The sequence below is a fragment of the Emys orbicularis genome, chromosome 10 (genome assembly GCF_028017835.1).
Source record: "Emys orbicularis isolate rEmyOrb1 chromosome 10, rEmyOrb1.hap1, whole genome shotgun sequence".
Classification (NCBI taxonomy): Eukaryota; Metazoa; Chordata; order Testudines; family Emydidae; genus Emys; species Emys orbicularis.
In genome coordinates this window covers 33567440-33588485 of record NC_088692.1, presented here as the reverse complement: position 1 = coordinate 33588485, position 21046 = coordinate 33567440, and the positions used below count along the sequence as shown (strand labels likewise).

The window sequence follows — 21046 nt, the reverse complement described above, 5'->3', positions numbered from 1 at the left end:
CTTCTCTGGAGATTTTTGCAGTTAAACTTTAGTAAGTCTTCACAAAGCATGGGCAAGCTCCTTTTCCCAAAGGCTTAAGTGGCCAAACATGGGTGGATTTTCACAGATAAAGCTGGGGGACTGCAACTTTCACAAAAATCTGTACTTTTCTAACATTGTTTTTCAATGTTTTGCCCCTTGCCTGCTTCTTAGAGACAGCTAGAATTAAAAAAAATAAAAAATCACCTGGTGGCAGACAACCAGAATGGAAATGTGGATTAGTCGATGGTTTCCCCAGAGAGATGTTAACCATCTCTGCTAGAGCCAGTCCACTACTATCGGCAAGAGAGGAGCTTAGCTTTAGCTCCCCTGAAGTCACGGCAGGGGCCCTTAACTAGACTGCCCTGGAGACTGGGAAAGAGGTCAGGTTAGCCTTAAAAATCATCTCACTACAGCCCAGCAGAACTGTATGTAGTTTCAGGGAAGTCCCTGTTAACCTTGATCACAATAACAATCCTAGACATTCTCTACACCATGTGTGTCATCCCTGTGCACTACAGTGATAGGTGTCACCCCCATCAGTCTGTCCTTGTAACCTGCCAGATTCATTGCTATGGTTGCATAATGCCAATGCTATGGGGCTAGGATAACTGGCAGCCAGCAGGGCTGCACTCAGGATCTGGTTAGTTCAGACAGATTGCTCTGGTGAGGCCTCACTGGAGGTCAGTGACAGCTACAATGGGGCTGAAATAGAGGCAGAAGCCTCCTCCCCTTACACTTGTGCTGGTTAGGTACTGTCAGTAAGGGAGGCTCCCCTAGGTCCTTTAAGGTTATTGGCTATATGTGCTCTGTCAGAAGGACCAGAGAAGATGGGAAGGTCTTGAGATAAAGTGACAAGTATTACATCAGCCAGCCCCCATGGAGCTGGAGAGAGCAGAGGCTGGGGTTATGCTTGCCCAGGAGGGGGGTAGTATGACTTCCACATAAGATACCATCTTCTCTCCCCCCCCCCAATCTACATGAGGGGGAGAGGCAAAAATAGGGGCAGCACCAAGGAATGTGCTTGGATCAGCAGCAGTGAGATGCTTCTGTCAGTACAACCCCCTTAATGCAGGCGTCCAGAAAGTGTTGGGGTGGGGAGGAGAGGGTGAACTATGAATCTAACTACCCCCCAGGAGAAAAACCTGCTGATAAAATGGTGCAAATGGGCCTGATGATGAGACAGAAGAGCTGCTCTGCAGAGAGCCCTGACAGTGCCAAGAACACTACCATATGTCACTTCAACCAAAATTCATAGGTGTGCAGGATTGTGCTGACCCTGGGCCAGGCTCTCCCCAGCCACTTTCTGAAGGGAAATGACTGTTCCAGCAATCTGGTCACTGAAGCCTCTCAGCAATGCTCCCTGCTAGGGTTGACTGGGGCAAACCTTGTCTGGGAGGATGGCCCAGCTGTCTCACCCAGCGCTCCAAGGAGAACAGCTGCTTTTTGCCTTTGTCACCTGTGTTTATGGAGCACACTGTAGGGTACTTGCCGTTGGCAAGAGCAGCAGTTTAAATCCAGACTTGTAGTTGAAAGCAAGCAGGAGAATCACAAAAGAAAAAAATCATTTTAATTGACATTTAGAGAGACAGGCTGACTGTGGCAGCAATATGCTCTTCAATAAATACAGGGGACAGGAGGGTTGTGACAGGGTGATGTGTGGCTGACACCTTTGCAATGAGGACAGAGTTCATAAAGGGGCATCGCAGGTAGGTAGCTTGGCTCCTCTGGACGTGCGCCATTGCTGGGACATTGGGCATTAGAATGGACAACAGCCACAGGTACAAAAACAGTTGGAAGAGTTCAAACCTAGGCCCACAGGAAAAACGATTCTGTATTGTACAGCCATTTCAGAGCCATAGTAAAGTGCAAGGAAAACAAACCCAATGTACACTGAAGCATGCTTAGCGACTAACTCCTCAAGCACTTTTTAAAAAATGAGCTACATAAGGGGGAAAAAATACAAAACCAGTTACTGCAAATTAGGTTAAGATGCTTTGAGAGAAACCACAGCCTCTCCCTCTGGAGGTGAGAAAATGGAATCTGCCAGCAGCCACTAGATCAGGGGTCATTTAAATTGGTATAGTCACTGTCCTAAATACTACAGTGTAGAATACATGATTGAGAGCTCAAACAGAGCATCTGGCTAAGTCTGCTTGGGCAGGGAGCCGGGCTTGAGTAGGTACCCCTATAATTTCACAGCTGGGAGCCTCTATACAGCATTACTAGGAAGAGTTTCAATTGGCAACTCCTCTTGGCCAGAGGGCTGGGCCAAAGCAGATTGTCAATGGCTACTCTGCCTGGGAAGATCACTGGCACAGAAGGGAGAGCTCAGGGGTTTCTCCACTGGGGACCCAACTCATGTACAATGGGAAGAACCATCTAAAAGCATGTTGAGAATAAAGCCATCTGTCACACGACTGTGAATGGCGAGGCCTCTCCACGAAGGGTCTATAATAGGAGTTCAAGCCAATCAGACCCCATCTCTCTGAGTGCCTCTGTGGCAGCCCCACAACTGAAGGATTGTTGGTGATCTTACTGGCAGCTAGAGAACCTGTTCCTCTGTAGTACATGCTAATACAGTGGCTGCATCCCTAACAGACTGATCACTCCCCCTTGTGGTTCCTGTGTGTATAAGAGCAGGCTAACTCAGCCATGTGGCCCTGCACTTCATTAGTACTAGGACATGTGCATGGGGATAGGGCAAGGGAGTGAACAAGGAGGTTCCACAGGGTAACTTCCCCTCCCCAGGAAAAGCCCATCAGTCCTAGGTTGTCCACATTTCCTCCACATCCTGCCCACAGAAGCTAGAGAGATTCCACTCAGGCCCAACCAGGAGCAGTACAAGTCTCATGGCAATCAGGAGAAAGCTGCATGGCACCCACTCCTAACTACCCAGACAGCAGGTTGCCAGTGAGGGGCAGATCCAGTCTATTACAGAGGTCTCCAGTCTCCTCACCCTCTTAGCTCCCATACCACCAACAGCACAGGTCCAACAGGGAAAGCAGGATGGTGTTTCCTGGCTAGAATACAGATGGGCACTGAAGGGAGAGGAAACCTCAGGCTGCTGTAAATCAGCCAGAGTCTGGAGGGCTGGGTAGATCAGAGGGAGGCTGCCCTTCCCATTAGCATAGGGATGTACCCCACAAGGGCTGCACCGCTTAACATCCCATGTGGCCCAGCACCTGAGTGCATAATGAATACTGGGTTAGAACTTCTTTACACTGATAAAATTTGCTAAAAGTTTCTGTTGGATGATTAGGAAACAGATCTTCCTCCCCCGCCCCAAATACAGAGCACACTGGTATCCATACCAGGCCGGTGGGCCAGGGAAACAAGAGAAAAAACAAGGTGATGGGAGAACAAGGCTGAGTTCTGCTCTGGGGAGGTGTCAGCCCATCCCAAGGAAACAGGCTTGGCTCAGAGTAGCCTTTTTAAAAACCCACTTATAAGCAGCTTAACGGTCATCTCCTGACCAGCTACCAGCTGGATCTAAGACATTTCAGTGTCAGGAGGAGAGGACTGTCATCTTGCCCAGCCTGCTGGGTGGGGTGGCTCTGGCTGCAGAGCAGGGAGTGCACATACATTTGCAGAGATTCCATTCCTCCCTGGAAGGCAACTTCTTTGCAAGAGAAGGGCCCCCCAGCCAAAAGACTAGCTAGAGGTAAGGGACATGCAAAAAATGAAGCATCGCTGGTGGGGGAGGAGGGCTGATTCTCAGTCTGAATGGGTGAAGATCATCCCATTGCAGGACCTGGTGAGATCACTGCATGGCACTGGCTAGATCTCCCCTCCTCACTGAGAATGGGGGAAGTTTCCCCACAAAACTCTGGCCCCAGCCCGTGCTGGTTGGTCACTGCCCTCTCTCTCTCAGGCAGGGGCTCTACCTGCCTCACTGCACCGAATTAGACACAAAGCAATGGCTGCACAGCCCCAACACCAACCCATCCTCCAGTTTTCCCCCACGGCTCTCTCCCTTCGAGTCATTAGCCTCCTTCAGTCCACGTGATCTACACAAAGTGAAGCCTCCATTTTGAAGCTCAGCCATTTCCCCACTGCACAGCAGAAGTTTGTACATCTGTACCAGCTCCACAACAGGCACATTCCTGCTCCACCCGGGGAAATCCCAGCTATTCTCACACACTATTGCTCTAACCGAGAAACAGTCTCCTTTGTGATAAAACAATCTATTCCAGCAATATAACAAATGAAGCTGAGTGTGTCCTGCTGAGCTGGGAAATGAACAGCACTTTCAACAATGATCCCCACTGCTGCCTCAAGGCAAGACACACAGCAGCATCCCAGGGCCTGATTGAAAAAGCTTCCTGGGCTTGGCTCCACCCCACATGGGACAGGGTTACACAGTGCAAGCTGTATTTGCAGCACACATTCTGTATTAAAAACGGGCTTCTCAGAGCCTCCTGAAGGGGCGGGGGCTGCCAAGACTGTCCTTTATCTAGGATGCTGGCAGTGCCAGGCAGAGGCCCCTGACAAGATAGGACGCTATTCCCACACCACTTAGATAGCAGCTGGCATGGTAATAGCAAGGGGATAGTTATCCTCTACAGTTAGACATTGACCTGTCTTTAAGTGATATCTGGAGAGCTAATTCTTCCAGCAGATTTAAGTTACTTTCAGAGGCCAACTTTGTGCTGTAAGACCCCATCAGTCCCTGTCTCCGTAGTAACCTCCTAGTTACCTGCCACCCGCACTGCCAGCAGCAGGAGACAACGCACCAGCTTTAGTTCAAGACTTCCTCTGCCAACTCCCAGTTTCAAAGTGGGCACATGAACAGTGGGGATGGGGGTGCAGAGCCAAGGGGGCACAGCCTCCGCCAGGGGAAGAAGGGGCTTGTTGACAATTGCTGGAAGGAGGCCAGGCATTTACTCACAGTGTATGCTTTGCTCCTATTTGCTCAGTCCTAGCTGATCCCACTAGCAGAGCCGATGGGACAGCACTATTCCAATGTCCTGCTAGCATTCAGGTGCCCCTCCTGTGGCTATGGGGTCTTTTTGCACACTAATTCAATACGTGGGGAGGTCTGGGGCCTTCTGCCTATTGAGGAGATCAATGTCTGGCAAGCTCCACATAGGGAGACAAGTGTCCTGCACAAGTCTTGTGCAAACAAAGCAAGCATTTCACTGCTGACAGTCACGTTGCAGCCTCCACAGGGACTTCAATACCAGACTCCTGGCACAGATCCAGCAAGGCTGCCCATCAGCGCACCCCCTCCACACCTCTCATGGCCTGCAGTCTCTATAAACACAAGTGGGGCAGCAGCTAATTTTCTTCAAAAGCAGCGATCTGTGAACAAATCTCATTCCTAAACAGCCTGCGGGAGGTTAACTCCAGTTCCAACGGCGACAGTTTAAGGGAATGGAGGTGGCTCACTCTTCCCTCTGGGGCTCCAACTACAGGAATAACTCTATACATCTCCCCCACTCCTATCCTGGTGAGCTCTAGCTCAGACTCAAGGCAGAAGGATCTATACAGTATATATATTTCACTATGAAACAGCAATTTCAATCCCTGTCTTCTACTTTAGAGCATCATGAATCAGATGCTTCTTTTTAAGTCATGGGGTGATGACTCTCTCTGGGCATCGCAGCAGCAGTTTCCTTCCTGTGAGTGGGCAGGAGTGTTACCAGTAGCAACACAGACTCATCAGCAGGAGCATGGGAGCCCAAGAGAAAATGTGCCCCATTTCCATCTGCCCTTGGACTGAGAGGACATGGCGGGCCCACTCCAGCCCTGGCCCTCTGATGTATTGTGGGCTCTAACATGGTCAGTGCATGTTGATTGCCTTATCGTGCATTCCTGTCATTAGCTATGCTATGGCAAAGCAGATGACTGCATCCTTGTCCATCTCATGTACAACTATGTGCATCTATGTGAGTACTGGCCAAAGGCAAGGAGAGCGGGAGGGGAGGGAAGGTGTAAAACACAGAGCTGTAATGGGAAGGGCCACTTGCCTACAGCACAGTGACACCCCTTATAAGACAGCAATGACTGTCAATCCACACAGGATTCCTTGGGACTCTGGGCCAAGAAGATGGCAAGTCAGGGCTGCAGCAAGTCAAGCATATGGTCTGCCAAATCTCAGTCAATCCACAGCTGAGTGGTCAATTTTAAGAGGCTGGGTTGTTGATAGGAAGCCCGCATCACTGGAATCAGTACAGAGCCAGATGATTCAGGAGATAAAGGGAAGAATTATCCTATTAAAGACAAGAGAACAGCTGTCTGAAAACCATGGAAAGGACAGGACAGACTGTGCTTTACAGAACGAAGTGGGAGCTCCTGCGCTGAAGAGCTTACAGTCAGACACTGGGGCTTTGCGCATTTGAGCCAGTGGGAGGAGAATGGGGAGTTTACTATGCTGATTTCCAGACCCTGCGGAACTGGGGGGGCGGGGGGGGGGGGGGGCAGGGGGGCACACACAGTCTCAAATGCTCAGGGCCCAGCTGAGCTGCTCTAAACGCTCAAGGAAAGGGGTCACCTGCAGCAGTGGGAGATTGCATTTAACAACATTCACTGGGCTCAAATAAATTACATCAAGTTAATTCTCGGGGGAGGGGGGAAATCAGGGCCTTAAGTCAATGGGCATTTGCCATCAACTGTAGCAGGAGCGAAGTCAATAACAAAAGAGGCAAGATTATTAAATAGTTGCCAGTGTACAGCCCTGCACCGAGGGATCCCAGGGTGCAGCGCTCTCAGAAGCTGGGCTCTAGCCATTTCCAAGAGGCTGAATTGTACGTTGAGGCACACAGTCTATGTTGCAGTGACCCTTGCTTGAGGCATCTTGCCTCATGTGCTCCAGGCGCTACGGTGGGTCTGTTATGCCACTGGCTTGTTGCAGTGCAGGGCTCCAGAGAGAAGATAAACCCCATTCTCACAGCTGCCTACCTCTCGCTTTGCCGACACCCTCTGACTGGGTCACGTTGCCCGGCTGTATTCAATGCCACTCTTTGCGGAAATGCCAGACCATGGCAGCAGGCTGCGGAGGAGACTCTGGGCTTGGCGGTATATCCGGTGAGGAATCGAACATGGGCTCAGGCTGGCGAGCGTTGAACCAATATGCTGTAGGTAGTCAGTGAGCCTCAGTTAAGGACAACAGGGACATTTACAGTGAAATGTAAGAAACAACCTAAAAAACACTGTATTGACAGCAGCTTGTAGGACAGTAGTAGACAATGAGAGCTAGGCCAGGCAAAGCAGCACTGGCCAGCTACCTGCCCTTCATAGCTAACTGCTCAGGTACAAATAAGCAGGTCTGTACTGCACAGTAAGAATAAGACACTTTGGGAACATTCCTTACAATATGCCCAGGAAATGCTTTAGCTGAATAATCACTTTCATTCCACAGCACTTCAGCTGCTGAAGCCATGGCCCGTCTGGCAGCACAGACATTTTGATTGCTCAGCTACAACTACATGTTACCATCAGGGCTTTGGAGCAGAGCCTGGAGCTGGAACGTGGAGCAGCTCTGGAGCAGTGGAGCTGCAGGTTTTTGCCTGGAGCTGGAGTGGAGCCAGAGCACAGCTCCAAAGCCCTGGTTACCATTAAGGAGTTAGGGAGAAGGGACTGCTTTACGCTCCCCCCCAGACTGACGGACCTGAAGCATATCCTATAATTTAGTTTGTCATCTCTGTTCTGTACCCACCCTGCCTCCCTGAGGAGAGTGTGAATCCCTAGAGCCGTTCAGAAGAGTGGAGTAAGATACCTTACTGAATAGCATGCTTCCAGCTGCATTTGGAGCCCACCACACCATTAGCGTTGGGAAGGTTCCACCTGCATGACCTACAATAGTTAGCACGTTTCTGATATACCCAACAGAGGGCAGACACTGTCTGTCTTCTCTGGACAGGAGGAGAAGAGCTCACTAGCCCTTCATATCCGAGACCTGACTTCAAGTCCCCAATCACATCAGTAGTGAAACCATTTGGAAGGCACCTGGTGGAAACCACCACACAATGGAGCAGTCTCTGCTCAAGCGGAAGCCAAGACCGGATCAGATGATGATGCTGTAGGTTGGGATTAAGGCTTTGGATACTAAGTGTTGCTAGCAGAGCTATGTCAGCTAGGAGCGTAGGGGGTGGGAAATCACACCCTCTAGCCAGCACAGCAATGCTGGCAAACCCCCCAGTGTAGACATCACTATGCTGACTGAAAGGTGCTTCTGTTGGTATAGCTATACCAGCTGCCCGAACAACGTTCGCTATGCTGACAGAACAACTGTTGGTTTGTGCTCCATCTCCACTAGGGGGCTCTGCTGCCACAGCTATGCCAGCAAAGCATATGTAGTATACAGGAGCCCTTAGATACACTGACAGAGCCATGTGGGGAGCCCGGGACTGGAATAGCAGGGGAGGAGCTGCAGGTCTTGCCTCAGGTGCAGTCAGCAGAGCTGTGCTGAGGGAGTTTTGCACAGTGCCCATCCACACCACACCTAGTCCTAGCTAAACAGTTGCATTACCATCAGTCACCCAACGTAGAAAAGATATACACCCCTAACTTCACAAGAGACATGTACTGTTCTCCTGAACGGAGCCAATAGCACCCTTGAGGAAGTCAGGCACGAACATGTCCAAGACAAATCCAAATCTCCTCTGGAAAGCAAGGAATCCAGATCCTTAAACTGGGATCAGTCAATTGCAAACAGACTTGCTTTGCAGGGTTTGTTTTAACCAGACACATGGTATTTGGGATATCTCACTCTGCAGCTAATCAAGTCCAGGGTAAAGGATATAAGATTGTCCAAGGAGGATGTCCACCATTGATGTATAGAACGTAGGTGAAGCCGTCTTTGAGGACCCCTCTGATAGAATAATAATAGGGCAGGTAGTGATGCTGTCTAAAGTCTCTATTTTCATAGAAGTTAATTGCCGTGTTGTTGGTGGTGAGGACGTGCAAGTAGATGGCTTTACAGTGGTCTTGGGCAGTTGTCGATATATGATCCTTCAAGCTTTCAAGTAAGAGGGAACCTATCAAAGGAAGGAAGAACAGCATTACACAGAGCAGCAGTGCTCTTACTGGGACAGGGTAGAGAGTGCAGCCAAGCTTCTGCACCAGCCATCAGTGCCTCTGAACAAAGCTCCTAGACTAAGTTCCCTGTAAGCTGCACAACCGCGCAGCAGGCTCCCAAGGGCCACGCAGACAGGTGGGGAGAGGTGCCCCTCGCCTGGCCAGAGGAGCCCCTCCCCTGGCCCAGAGCTGCTGCGGCGAGAGAGGGTTGGGTGAGTGTCCTTTTTCCCCACTGCAGCCCCAGGGCACCCTGCACCCCAAACCCTCATTCCCAGCCCCACCCCAGAGCTTTCACCCCTAGCCACAGCCCTCACCCCTCGGCACTACAACCCTCAGCCCCACCCTCAAGCCCCCTCCCACACTCCAAACCCCTTGGTCCCACTCCCACAACACATCACCTCTATATTGTTACACATAACAAAATTAATTGCGCACATGGATGTAAAAAATTAGAGGAAACACTGCTCCTAGATCTTTCCTCATTCTCATTCACCCTTTTCAGAACAGTCAGCAGAACCTGGATTGGGTGGCCTTAATAGGTTCCTTCCTCTCTACAATGCTGGGCTTCAGAAAACTCAAGGCTGTACAGGGTGGGAGCAGTCCCTCCTAACAGCCATGGATCGGTGGGAGTCTGCAGGGCTGGATTTAGACTGTAACAAGGTCCACACATGCAGCTGTGGCCCCCACAGTTATGAGCATTCCAGGCACAAGGACTTACCAGCAATAGCCTACTGCCAGCCAAACAGCTACTCCCATTGGGCTGGCAAGGTGGTTGTTGGAACCATTTACTTTTAGAATGGCTGACCTGTCACCTTGATTGGCAGCAGCTAGGTCACAGGAGTACATTCAGTGTTCTAGAGCAGGGGCAGGCAACCTATGGCATGCGTGCCGAAGGCGGTACGCGAGCTGATTTTCAGTGGCACTCACACTGCCCGGGCCCTGGCCATCGGTCCGGGGGGCTCTGCATTTTAATTTAATTTTAAATGAAGTTTCTTAAACATTTTAATAACCTTAGTTACTTTACAAACAATAGTTTAGTTATATATTTATAGTCTTATAGAAAGAGACCTTCTAAAAACGTTAACATGTATGACTGGCACACGAAACCTTAAATTAGAGTGAATAAATGAAGACTCGGCACACCACTTCTGAAAGGTTGCCGACCCCTGTTCTAGAGAGACAAGGTAGGTGATGTGATATCTTTTATTGGACCGACTTCTGCTGGTGGAAGGGATAAGCTCTTGAGCTACACAGAGCTCTTCTTCAGGTGGCAACGCTCAGTGTTTTAAAGTCATTTTGAAATTGTAAAGAGCAAAATGCAATTGACAAGCAGGTCACATGCACTTGTCTTGCTAAACGATAAGGGAGGGCTTTAGCTCCCCATCAGCTCCTGGGAGTTTGGCTCCAGCCATCTAGAATCTTTCATCTGGCACTTGTCAGTGAAGGGGCACAGTGCATGCACTTGGCCTTGGGAGACTGGGTCTGGAGGTTTATCTGAGCAGTCAGTACTGTGTGCTGGATCCAGCTTAATGTGCCTCCACACACGCCTCTAATGTTGAATATCTAGCCTCCTATACGAAGAGGCTCCTTTGACCTGAAGTGGCTTCTACTGGTTCTGTACCCCTATGGACTATTTTAGGTGACCTAAGTGCCCCAAGCCTCATACGAACAGCCCAGGATACAGTCATGGGGCACAGCTTCCATGCATGATTTCCAATGTGAATCTCAGATGGCCACGTTACAATAACTGAACAAAATAAGTTTGCCCAAGATAAGCTAGTGTTAACTTCTCCCATCAGAGATACCACTGGGCAATAATAAAGACATGATTCACTAGTACACGTCCAAACACATGGACCTCATTTGTGCTACACTTTTACAATCCATGTGTAAAGAACCACATAGTGAATGGGATTTTTCAGAAGTGCCCAAGTAATTTAGGAGCACAAATCTAATTGAAAGTCAGGACTTGTACCCCTACGCCATTTAGGTGCTTCTGAAAATCCCTACCCAGTACATAACATTATCTCCCCCCCCCCGCCTAAGTACAACAAGGCCAGCTAAGGATGCTAATATAAAACAACAGGTCTCTTCTGGTCCTACACAACAGGTCATCCAGTCCAGCCCCTGGCACGGAGGTGGATTAAGACAAACCAGATATCAGCAATACAGAACCTGGTTTTGGGAATTCAACGTGGAAGAGTATTTAAATATAGAAGCTGCATGGTAATTTCTCTCCTGTGTACCTGGAAAGGTAACTACTGCATTGCTAAGACTTTGCACACTTTCCCACCCATCCCAGGAAACCTAAATGAGTAATAAAATAAGAGCAGTTTAAATTCTCAACAGTGTATCGCATTTGTCTGCATCCCACACTCCATCCAGTTCCCTTCTAGCTTCGGGAGAAGAAAGAGCCAGAAACTGAAGCCAGGTAGCGTCTGCTGTAGAAATCAGAGCTATAATAAAAGGTGGAAAATGCCTGGAGCAAAAAGTCGCTTGCATGAAAGGTTTTGCTCTTGAGTGGAAATGGAAGAGCTCTTGGATAAGAAAAGAAGAGCTCTCAAAACGTCAATCCCTCAAATGTTATGTAGCTCTGGAACATTTCAATGTACTATTCTGTAATAGCTATCTGATCCTGAACTCTGATCCAAGGCGATGGACGGACTTTAGAGAGGGTCTTTCAGAAAAATGTGTTATTAAATTGGGACAGAATTTAGGAAGTGCAAGAAATGTTGACCTTAATCGAGAAACTCCAGCAAGATACACCAGCCAGCCGGGGCATCTGAAGGTGACTCAGAGACCTCCTTATGAAAACAGGAGACCCCTCCCTTTACCAACTTCCCTGAATTCCATTCTCAGGATAACCTAGAGTCTGTCCCAAGACAGCACTTGAACCAAGGCTTCAGTTTGGTGCTTTCCCACATAGACACAACCCAGATCATTTCTATGGCATATCATATCAGCCTGGGTCTGCAGCTCTGCAGATGTGAGCGCTCAGGGGAGGACAATTATAATCCTATCTACTGAACAGGTCAAATAAATCAAGTCAAGTCTAACATGGCCCCAGCTGCACAATACCTTAACGTGGTCACTGCTACCAGACTTGGCGTTGTGTCCCAGCTGCTAGTGTTTGAATGGCAAATTTCTTTCTAAGAATTGGATGCTTAAGGACAAGGATGGTACATGCTATCACACCAGAAAACTGTACTAACCTGTTCCGTAACTGCTGTTCTTCGTGATGCATTGCACATTTCCACTCCACTCTTGGTGTGTGTGTGTCCCATTCAGTTGTCAGAAATTTTCCCCTCAGCAATACCCATCAAGGAGGCATGAGTGCCCTCTGTTGCCATGCATCATTGCACGAAGGTATAAACCATGGAACAGGCCACAAACCCCCTCAGTTCCTTCTTGCTGGAAAACTCAGATGCAGAGGGATGGGAGGGCGGGTTGTGGAACTGATATGTAGAACATCTCAAAGAACAACAGTTACGGAACAGGTGACGGTCAATCACTAAAAGAAAAAACTATGTGCATTCCACTCTTAGTGGCTCACAACTCATGAAATCAGGAGGGCAGATTAGAGTCTACCTGAACAAGAACTGGAGGACAACTCGTCCAAATATGGCAGAATACTGATTGATGGCATAATGGGATGCAAACGTATGCAATGAAGACCATGTTGCCACCCTACAAATGCTTGGAACTTGCACCAGGAAGGCCACAGAGAATGCTTGCAATTTTGTCAAATATGCTGTCACTCCATTTGGCAGCATGTCAGCCAAGTCATAGCACAAGCAAATACAGGAGGCTATTCAAGACAAAATCCACTGAGAAGAGAGTGGGAGGCCTTTCATCCTGTCTGTGACCGCCACAAACAGCTAGGAAGACAAACGGAACTGCTTGGACCTGCTGAGGTAGAATGCCAACGCTCTCCTGACATCCAGAGTGTGCAGCTGTTCCCCATCAAGGAGAACAAAGGCAAGGCAAGTAAATCACTTGGTTGATGTGGAAGTTAGAAACCCACTTTTGACACAAACTTTGCATGAGGACGTGGGTAAACTGTCTTAAGGCTCAAAAGGAGTCCCATAAGTTTTGACAACACCAAGTTTAAGTCCCATGGAGAAACAGGATCTTGTACCTGAGGATACAACTGTTCCAGGACTTTCAAAAATCTTATTGACATCTTATTAGAAAAAAGAAAGTGATCACCAACCTGACAGGGGAAAGGAGAGAGAGCTGCTAGGTGGACTTTGATAGAACTAACAGTCAACCCTTGCTGTTTTAGGTACAGCTACGCCAAGATATGCTGGATTTCGTCCAAATTCTAGATTGTCAAGACCAGACAGAGAAATGGTTCCACTTTGAGAGGTAACTAGATCTAGTAGGTGGTTTCCTACTATTTAAAAGCACATCCTGAACCTCTTTTGAACACTACTCCTCCCTAGAGTCTAACCATGGACCATCAAGGTTGTTAAATGAAGTGCCTGCAGGTTTGGGTGGAGCAGGCGACCATGATCTTGAGATACTAGCTCTGGGTCCAATGGAAGTGATATCAGAGCTTTCACTGAAAGGGACAGGAGCGTGGAGAGCCAGTGCTGCGGAGGCCAAGCTGGGGCTATAAGAATGAATCGGGCATGGTCCAGTCTGATTTTTAGCAATCCTCTGAAGGAGTGGGATTGGTGGGAAAGCGTACAGGAGCTTGCCCGTCCAGGGAAGTGTCCAAGAGGGAACCCAGACTGTGACCTTGCTGGCACTTCCCGTTTGTTCTCGTTGCAAACAGGCCTGCTTGCAATGTGAACAAACCCCCACAGCTGGAAAATGAACCTGGCTACATCCAGACAGAAAGACCAATCAAGTTGAGTTGTAAATAACCTGTGTGTGTGGCTGAATTGCGTTTTGGCAGAGCAGGGACAAGTGGCCCCCTCCCTGGCTGTTGAAGTAGAACACTACCACTGTTCTGTGAAAATGAGCAGGCTTTTCCCCTTGATATGGAGTAGGAGAGCTATCAGACTGGTGTCAGGCGTTCAACTTCCTGACGTTTATGTGCAGAGTCAAGTCCTGTGTGGACCATACACCCTCGCATTTGCAGGGAACCCAGATGAGCTGCTCAACACCCAGGGCAGACACATCCATCACCGACAACAGTGGCAGCTGATGGTGGACAAATGGAACACATATGTATATCTACAGGGTAAAATATGAGAAGGCACCCTCACCACGATGTTTAGAGGACAATGGCTTGGCGAGAATATGGAGGACAGCCAACTTTGTAGATGCCTGAGATGTAATCTGTCACACCAGATTCTGCAAGTGCAAGACGCCATATGCCTAAGAAGCCTCATACAGTTCAGTGAGTGAACCTTGAGATCTAAAATAATGGATCAAATTGTCTGAAACTTTGACCTTGGAAGGAAAACTCTGGCTTGAGCTGAGCCCAATAATGCTATTGTAAATTCTATCCTCTCCCCAGTTCAGAGGATAGGCATCTGAGTTGATCAATAGACCCAACGCATTGAAAGTTGACTGGATACAAGCGACACTGGACAGTACCTGAAACCGCCTTTCACAAGCCAGTCATCCAGGTAAAGACAGACTTGCACGACTTACTCCTGAGGTAATTCTGTGCCACTGCACCTGCGCAGAATTTATGTCCCCCGCAGATTTCTTTGTTTCCCCCCACAGAAAAATGACTGACAGGGAAGCAAAGGGAAGCCACAAAAGTGGTCATGTGACCCTCCCCAGCAGTACGTTTTGGGTGCCCAGGGCAGCCAGCAAAGAGGTAAATCACTGTGGGGCAGGGGCGGGACTGGGGAAGACATGGCTCGTGGTTCCTACCTGAGCTGGGCTCAGCTGCTAGTCCCGGCTAGGCCAGGGAGGACAGGACTTCCTCTTCTCCTGCATGGCATCTGGGGCTGGATCAGACCCACCCCCAGATTTCTCCCCCAGCTGCAGGAAGCTCTGCAAACTCTCCCGCCTCCTTCCCAACAGGCTTCCTGTGCCCATCAACATGCTTGTTTAGTGCCCCCAGGGTGCCTAGATGGACCAGGAGCTACTGCAGAAGAAGAAAATCAACCTGCACCTATAACTTCTCTTTTTGTCTGTTAGGTCCTGGTAAGGCACAAGAGTAGGGTATTGATGAGACTGCTGAGGATGAAAGTGTTTCCTTGACAGGTCAGAAGTATACATACCAAGGAGTTCAGAGTCATCTTGGAGCTGTGAAGTTTATCATCTGTCTGCATCAGGAAGAGAGATGACCCTTCAAATGGCAGGTCTTGAATAGTCTGCTGTACTTCTTAGGCCAACCCCAAAAAGTGCAACCATGAGCACCGATGCATGATGATGGCAGAGGCCAGGGTCCTGGCAGCCAAGTCAGCTACATCTAAACCATCCTGAAGTGAAGTTCTTATCACGAACTTCCCTTCATTCACCCACAAAAGGAACTCTTGTTTAGCATCCTCAGGCAGCTTATCCTTAAATTTCAGTACATAGTCCCAGGTGCTAGCATCATATCACCCTAACAAAACCTGCTGGGTGGGGATTCGAAGCTGTAACCCCAACATAGAACACATTTTTCTACCAAATAAGTCAAGCTTTTTGGCGTCCTTCAACTTAGGGACAGTCGCCTGCTGCTCTGGCGTTCCCTCTTGTTGGTAGCTGAGACAACGAGGGACCCAGGAGGGGGGGTGGGAATAAAAAATACCTATCCTCCGCTTGTTTTTATGTGGGAGGGGAGGAGCAAGACACTGGGGTTGGGAGACATAAGAGTCATAAGATGAAGAATCACCTTCTCCTGACACCTACTGAAGATTAGTGTCAAGAAACTGGAGATAACTGAAGAGACGCCATCACCACCATCTTTCCTCAATGGTACTGACAGATAAGAGGTCCAGGATGCAGGAGACTGATGGTCTGCCAGTACCATAGGAACAATCTCCTGCACCTTTGGGGACACTGGCACCAACAAGCTCAACAAGTTCCTCGTCCCAGCATATGCCTCTGTCATGGATGGTAACAGAATTGTCTTTAACTGGTGTGCAAGAGACAAAAACAGTACTACTTTGGGCCCCAGACTCAACGGTGCCTGCCCTGGAGCCAGAGTCGATGGTGCTCTCTTGGTTAATGAGTGAGAGGAGGAGGGCTTCGATTTTTATTGCACTCTACTTGACCCTTTGTCCCCTTGCTTGGTGGATTTAGGAACTGATGATCTTCCTCTCCCAACAGCCACCGTGGAAGCCTTATGTTTCTTCCCAGCCACCAGAGAAAGTGAGCAGTGCTAGGACTCATCCAACATTGGAGGTGCACTTCTCTCAGAAACCAAAGCGCTCAGTACCCTCACTAACCAGGAAGACTCTGAAGGTCATTTCAGAGCAGCCTACATCAAAAGAAACTTCAAGGCAAGGAGCAAGAAAGGTAGAGAAGCCAGATTGAAGTCCTTACAAAATTGACACTGACCCCTAATATGAGACTCACCCAGATACTTTAAACAACTAGAGTGCGGGTCACTCATGGGCATCGGTTTAGAACAGGGGTGGGCAAACTTTTTGGGCCGAGGGCCACATCTGGGTGGGGAAATTGTATGCAGGGCTGGGGCAGGGGTGCGGGGTGTGGGAGGGGGTGCGGTGTGCAAGAAGGAGCTCAGGGCAAGGAATTGTGCCAGAGGAGGGGTGTGGAGTGCAGGAGGGGGCTCAGGGCAGGGGTGCGGACTGCGGGAAGGGGCTCAGGGCAGGGGTTGGGGTGCAGGAGGGGTGCGGGGTGCAGCAGGGAGCTCAGGGCAGGGGATTGGGGTGCAAGAAGGTTGCAAGGTGCAGGCAGGGGGCTTAGGACAGGGAGTTGGGGGGCGGGGTGCAGGAGGGGTTCGAGCTCCGGCCCGGCTTACCTAAAGCAGCTCCAGGGGCCAGGGCAGACTCCCTGCATGCCTGCCCTGGCCCCAGCCCCGCGCCACTCAAGGAAGTGCTGCGGCCCCTGGGGGAAGGGGGGTGGAGGGCTGTGTGTGCACTGCCCTTGCTGCGCCTCCAGGTACCTCCCCCAAAGCTCCCATTGGCCGGGGTTCCCCATTCCCAGCCAATGGGAGCTGCGGGGGGCGGTGCCTGGAGGCAAGACCAATGCACATGGAGCCCTCTGTCCCTCCGCCCGAGGGCCGCTTCCGAGGGGCCGGATCCAGCCCACGGGCCGTAGTTTGCCCACCCCTGGTTTAGAACATGAAAGACAGGCCTTGAAGCCCAGCGACCGAGGTATTCCTTGGTCCCAACAATGGAACCCCAAATTGGGGAACCAAGAAAGTAGTAAACTTTGGTTAGTGAAAGCTCTAACACTAAAGCCCATACAAACAAGTAACTATAACACGCTGAGAGTACTTATTAAAGCAAGACAAATACATTCCAACAACCGTCATGGGCAGTAAGGAGGAACTGAGTGGGGCTGGGGCAGCTCCCCAGTTTATACCTGCATGCAGTAGCGAGTGACAGCAGGGGAAGCTTGAGCTGTCCCAACAGATACCGCTGAGGGAAAATTTTCCACCAGCTGTGCACACTTCCCAAGAGTGGAATATACATGTGCAAATCACTTGAAGAAAAGCGTTTTATCTGGCCTTGAAGCATACATTCTGCCACATCAAAGAGGTAAGACTTGTTACTCTAGGATTTCCCCATGGCAGTGAAATTATTGTGCTGTAGCTGGGGTTCACACTGATCACTGCACTCACTTGATGGACATATTCTGATCCACATTATTGTGCTATTTCTTGAATCCCCCTTGTTTTCTCTTTTTTTTTTTAAACAGCTGGAGAAGATGTCACACATTTGCAGCCTCTGAGGCCAGTAGTTCCCCCCTCAGAGTACAACACAGGCACAGTATGAGCAATGGCAGTGCCCGCTCCCCCTTCTCCCCCCACCATCAATATCAGCATGCCTCAACCCCATCCTGGAGGGACCAGCTTCGTGGGCTTGAGGAGTTCTGCCTCCATAGTCATTCAGTCCACAGCAGATCTGCTGGCACTGCTAGCAAGTTTGATAGTTATGACAGTGTTTTCAGCATGGTCAGCTATCCACTGGGAATAGGACTGAGATCCACCTACTGTTTTCAGAGGCCACTGAACAGCCACCACTCTCAATCACTCTGTATATGCAACAGTGAGCTAGTGTGATGTAATCTGTATCTTATTTCCAATTCTGTGAGACATGACAAGTTCTATACAAGCTTAGTGTGCAAGCTAGTCTCTGAAGTGGGCAGAGTCAAGGCATTCTTAGTTCTATAAGCTTCACCCATATACCAAACATGAGTCACAAGGGGTAAATAAACCACACAATGGATTGGGGCTCAGCAACAGACATAGAAAAGACATAGAAAAGCTATTTAGAATGTTCTTACCTATTCCATGTTTTCTAAATTCTTTCACCACTCCTAGACTTAAAATGTAAGCAACTTGAGTATCGACCGGAAAATTGGAAGCTAGAATATCTCCATCCTGAGTAGAGACATGACAAAGCATTTAGTAGGATACATGTGTATAGCACAGTGTATAATGTCAAAACAAAGCAAGCATCTATTCACAGAAGAGTTTTCTTATCCCAGGTGCCTTTATGGAGCTGTTGGAAATGGGGAGATAAACACAGCCCCCTAAATGGAGGAAAAGGAAAGAACCTGTTTGGGCTGGGGGAGGGGTTTCTGCTATTTTCATATTTCTTGCCAGTTGGGGGATAGTAATCATTTACTAAACACACTTGTTTCATGTTTAGTCGTTTACTGAAAGGTGTTAAATGGCATTGTGTGTCGTTTGAGTGTCCAGATCAAAGGTCAGCAGTTTACCAGCTAGAATGTGCTTTTTCTGCCAACTCTTCATAAGAACGGCCATACTGGGTCAGACCAATGGTCTATCTAGCCCAGTAGCCGGTCTTCAGACAGTGGTGATCCATGCCCTGTCGTCCACTCCCAGCTTCTGCAAACAGACTCTAGGCTTTGAGTCAAGCTGGGATCTTCTTTCTTACACATCAATAGTAATACAATGTTCTACAGGCCATGTTATGCCCTCAGTAACCAACTGGAGCTTAGTAAAATGAACTGCTGGTGGTGCACAATAAAAGGTCTTGAAAAATTTGGTCTTTTGACCGCTCAAATGAGTAGCCAGGCAATGAGAGAAATGGGCCCCAGAGCAGGTAAGCATTTGGGGGTATACGCACATCTCATCTTAGACTATGGTTGCCTACCTCTTTATGCACTTTTGTTCTGCTCTTTATCTCAGCTACTATCATTCCCACAATGGTGCCTCTGTAGGTGGCTCCAAGGGAAAAGAACTTCTTGTTGGAAGTGATGTCCTGATACCATGAGTCAGGGTACCTGGGAAGAAAAAGAGCAATACCCATGAATGCTTAGGGAACACACAGCATTTCAAATTGAGCCATGAGCCTGCAGTCAGGCCATCCTGTGGAATCTGGCAGAGTTACAGCATAAGCTGGGCCAGAATAAGACTTCAGTGGGAGACCTGCAACAAACACTCAGATGCTGAAGGAAGTAGTGCTGGCAGTCTAGTAGGTGTCACTCTTCTACAGGAGTCAATAGATATCCAAGCTAGGAAGCTTTGCTGATGGAGGGAATCTCTTCTGGATGGAGTTAAAAACTAAGGCCTCCGCATGTAATCATTAAAGATCCCATGGCACTTTTTGTAAGGGTGTGGGTGTTAACCCAGGTGTCTGGACCACATCCCAGCTTGGCTAATTTCATTCTATGCTATCAGTAACCCGACTGACAAGGATTCCATCATTTCTTGTGGAAACATGACTCCCGCCTCTCTCCCCCCAAAAGTATTCCCTTTAAAGAGGCAGCCCGCTCTAAGATTTCCCCCCTTTATTACAAAGCTCCTTGTAAGCTGCCCACAGTTCCCTTGGAGGGGGCTTTGGGATTCTTTAGAAACAAGAGAGTTTATCTGTTTCTGCTGTTCATTCTCAAGACCCCCTGAATTCTGATGGACCATTGGCAGTGCTGTATAGGTGACACAGGACTAGACAGGCAGTGGGTGATGGTCAGGACTGAAGTACATCGGCATGTGGGGCAGCTGTCACAGTACCTGCCTATGCTCTCAGCTCCACACTTTCACACTAATTGTTTAGACTGTCTCTCCGTGCACCCCCTCCACCCTCCGCAGGAGTGTTACATACTCTATTGGGAACCAGTCACCGCAGAGCTGTTTCACTACATCTATGTCATCGTGGCAGAGAAGACGCAGGTTTATGTCACTAACTGCAGTTGGGGGCACCTCCTCTGTCATTCACACCTGCAAAGGAAAAGGAAGCATATTAGGAAAGATGCACCAGAAAGCTTCAGGTTTGAGACGTGTTAGTATCTGGAAAAAAGGCAACACTGGGGCTAGGGGGAGTCTTCACTGCCAAGCAAGTCATTCTTAGGCCAATCTGAGTTCTGCATGGCACGGGGAGATAAAAATCATGATTAAAAAAAAAAAAAAAAAAAGGATTTTTTTTTCATTTAAATTACAAGTTTTTCCTTGGACAGAATTAGGGGGAAAATGTTCAAATTTGGAGGTCACGCTTTATAACTATGGCACAATAGGTCATGTACTGTATTAGGAGCTTGAGCCTGTGGAAGATCCAGGCCCGTGCTACTGGATGCAAGAGACTTGCAAAGTCATCACAGCATTGAGACCCAGCCTCTAACTCCAGGAGACACCATCTTTGTATCTCATCAGGATCATCCACTGAGCCCACCTGGGTGATCTCACATTCCTATGTTATAGCTTCTCCGTGCCTGAGCTGTGATTGGCTCAGTTCTCAAATTATTAGTTTTTATGATTCCACTCATCATGGATACTTACTCTAGTTATGGTGTACCCTCCTAAATGGCAAAAAAATGTATCAAATCCAGTGTAAAGGCTCTATTTAATTGTAAATTAACACGTTTTAACAATTCTCAACCAATAAGAAGCACCTTTCTTTAGAAAATAAAGTACAAATGGAAATATTGATTTAAATCATCAGTTTTAATCAAAGTTTCCATTTAG

The 21046-nt window shown here is 48.7% G+C and overlaps 1 protein-coding gene across 1 annotated transcript; it reads right to left on the bottom strand.

The window, feature by feature from the left end:
• Positions 1-1582: 1582 nt before the first annotated feature.
• NAA60 (N-alpha-acetyltransferase 60, NatF catalytic subunit) lies at positions 1583-20365 on the bottom strand. Its single transcript, XM_065412048.1, has 6 exons — positions 20190-20365; positions 19242-19371; positions 18406-18502; positions 8765-8999; positions 6922-7108; positions 1583-1827 (listed from the first exon to the last, which is right to left on the bottom strand). The coding sequence occupies exons 1-5, from the start codon at positions 20297-20299 to the stop codon at positions 6952-6954; spliced, it is 729 nt and encodes a 242-aa protein (XP_065268120.1). The 5' UTR covers positions 20300-20365; the 3' UTR covers positions 1583-1827; positions 6922-6951.
• Positions 20366-21046: the final 681 nt, after the last annotated feature.

Bases quoted from the DNA above. Each gene is read 5' to 3' on its own strand.
- NAA60 (XM_065412048.1), bottom strand. From the start codon at position 20,299: ATGACAGAGGAGGTGCCCCCAACTGCAGTTAGTGACATAAACCTGCGT. The intron at 19,372-20,189 runs GTATGTAACACT...TTTTCTTCCCAG, and splicing joins GGTGACTGGTTCCCAATAGA to GTACCCTGACTCATGGTATC. The intron at 9,000-18,405 runs GTAAGAACATTC...TTCCTTTGATAG, and splicing joins ATTTAGAAAACATGGAATAG to GTTCCCTCTTACTTGAAAGC.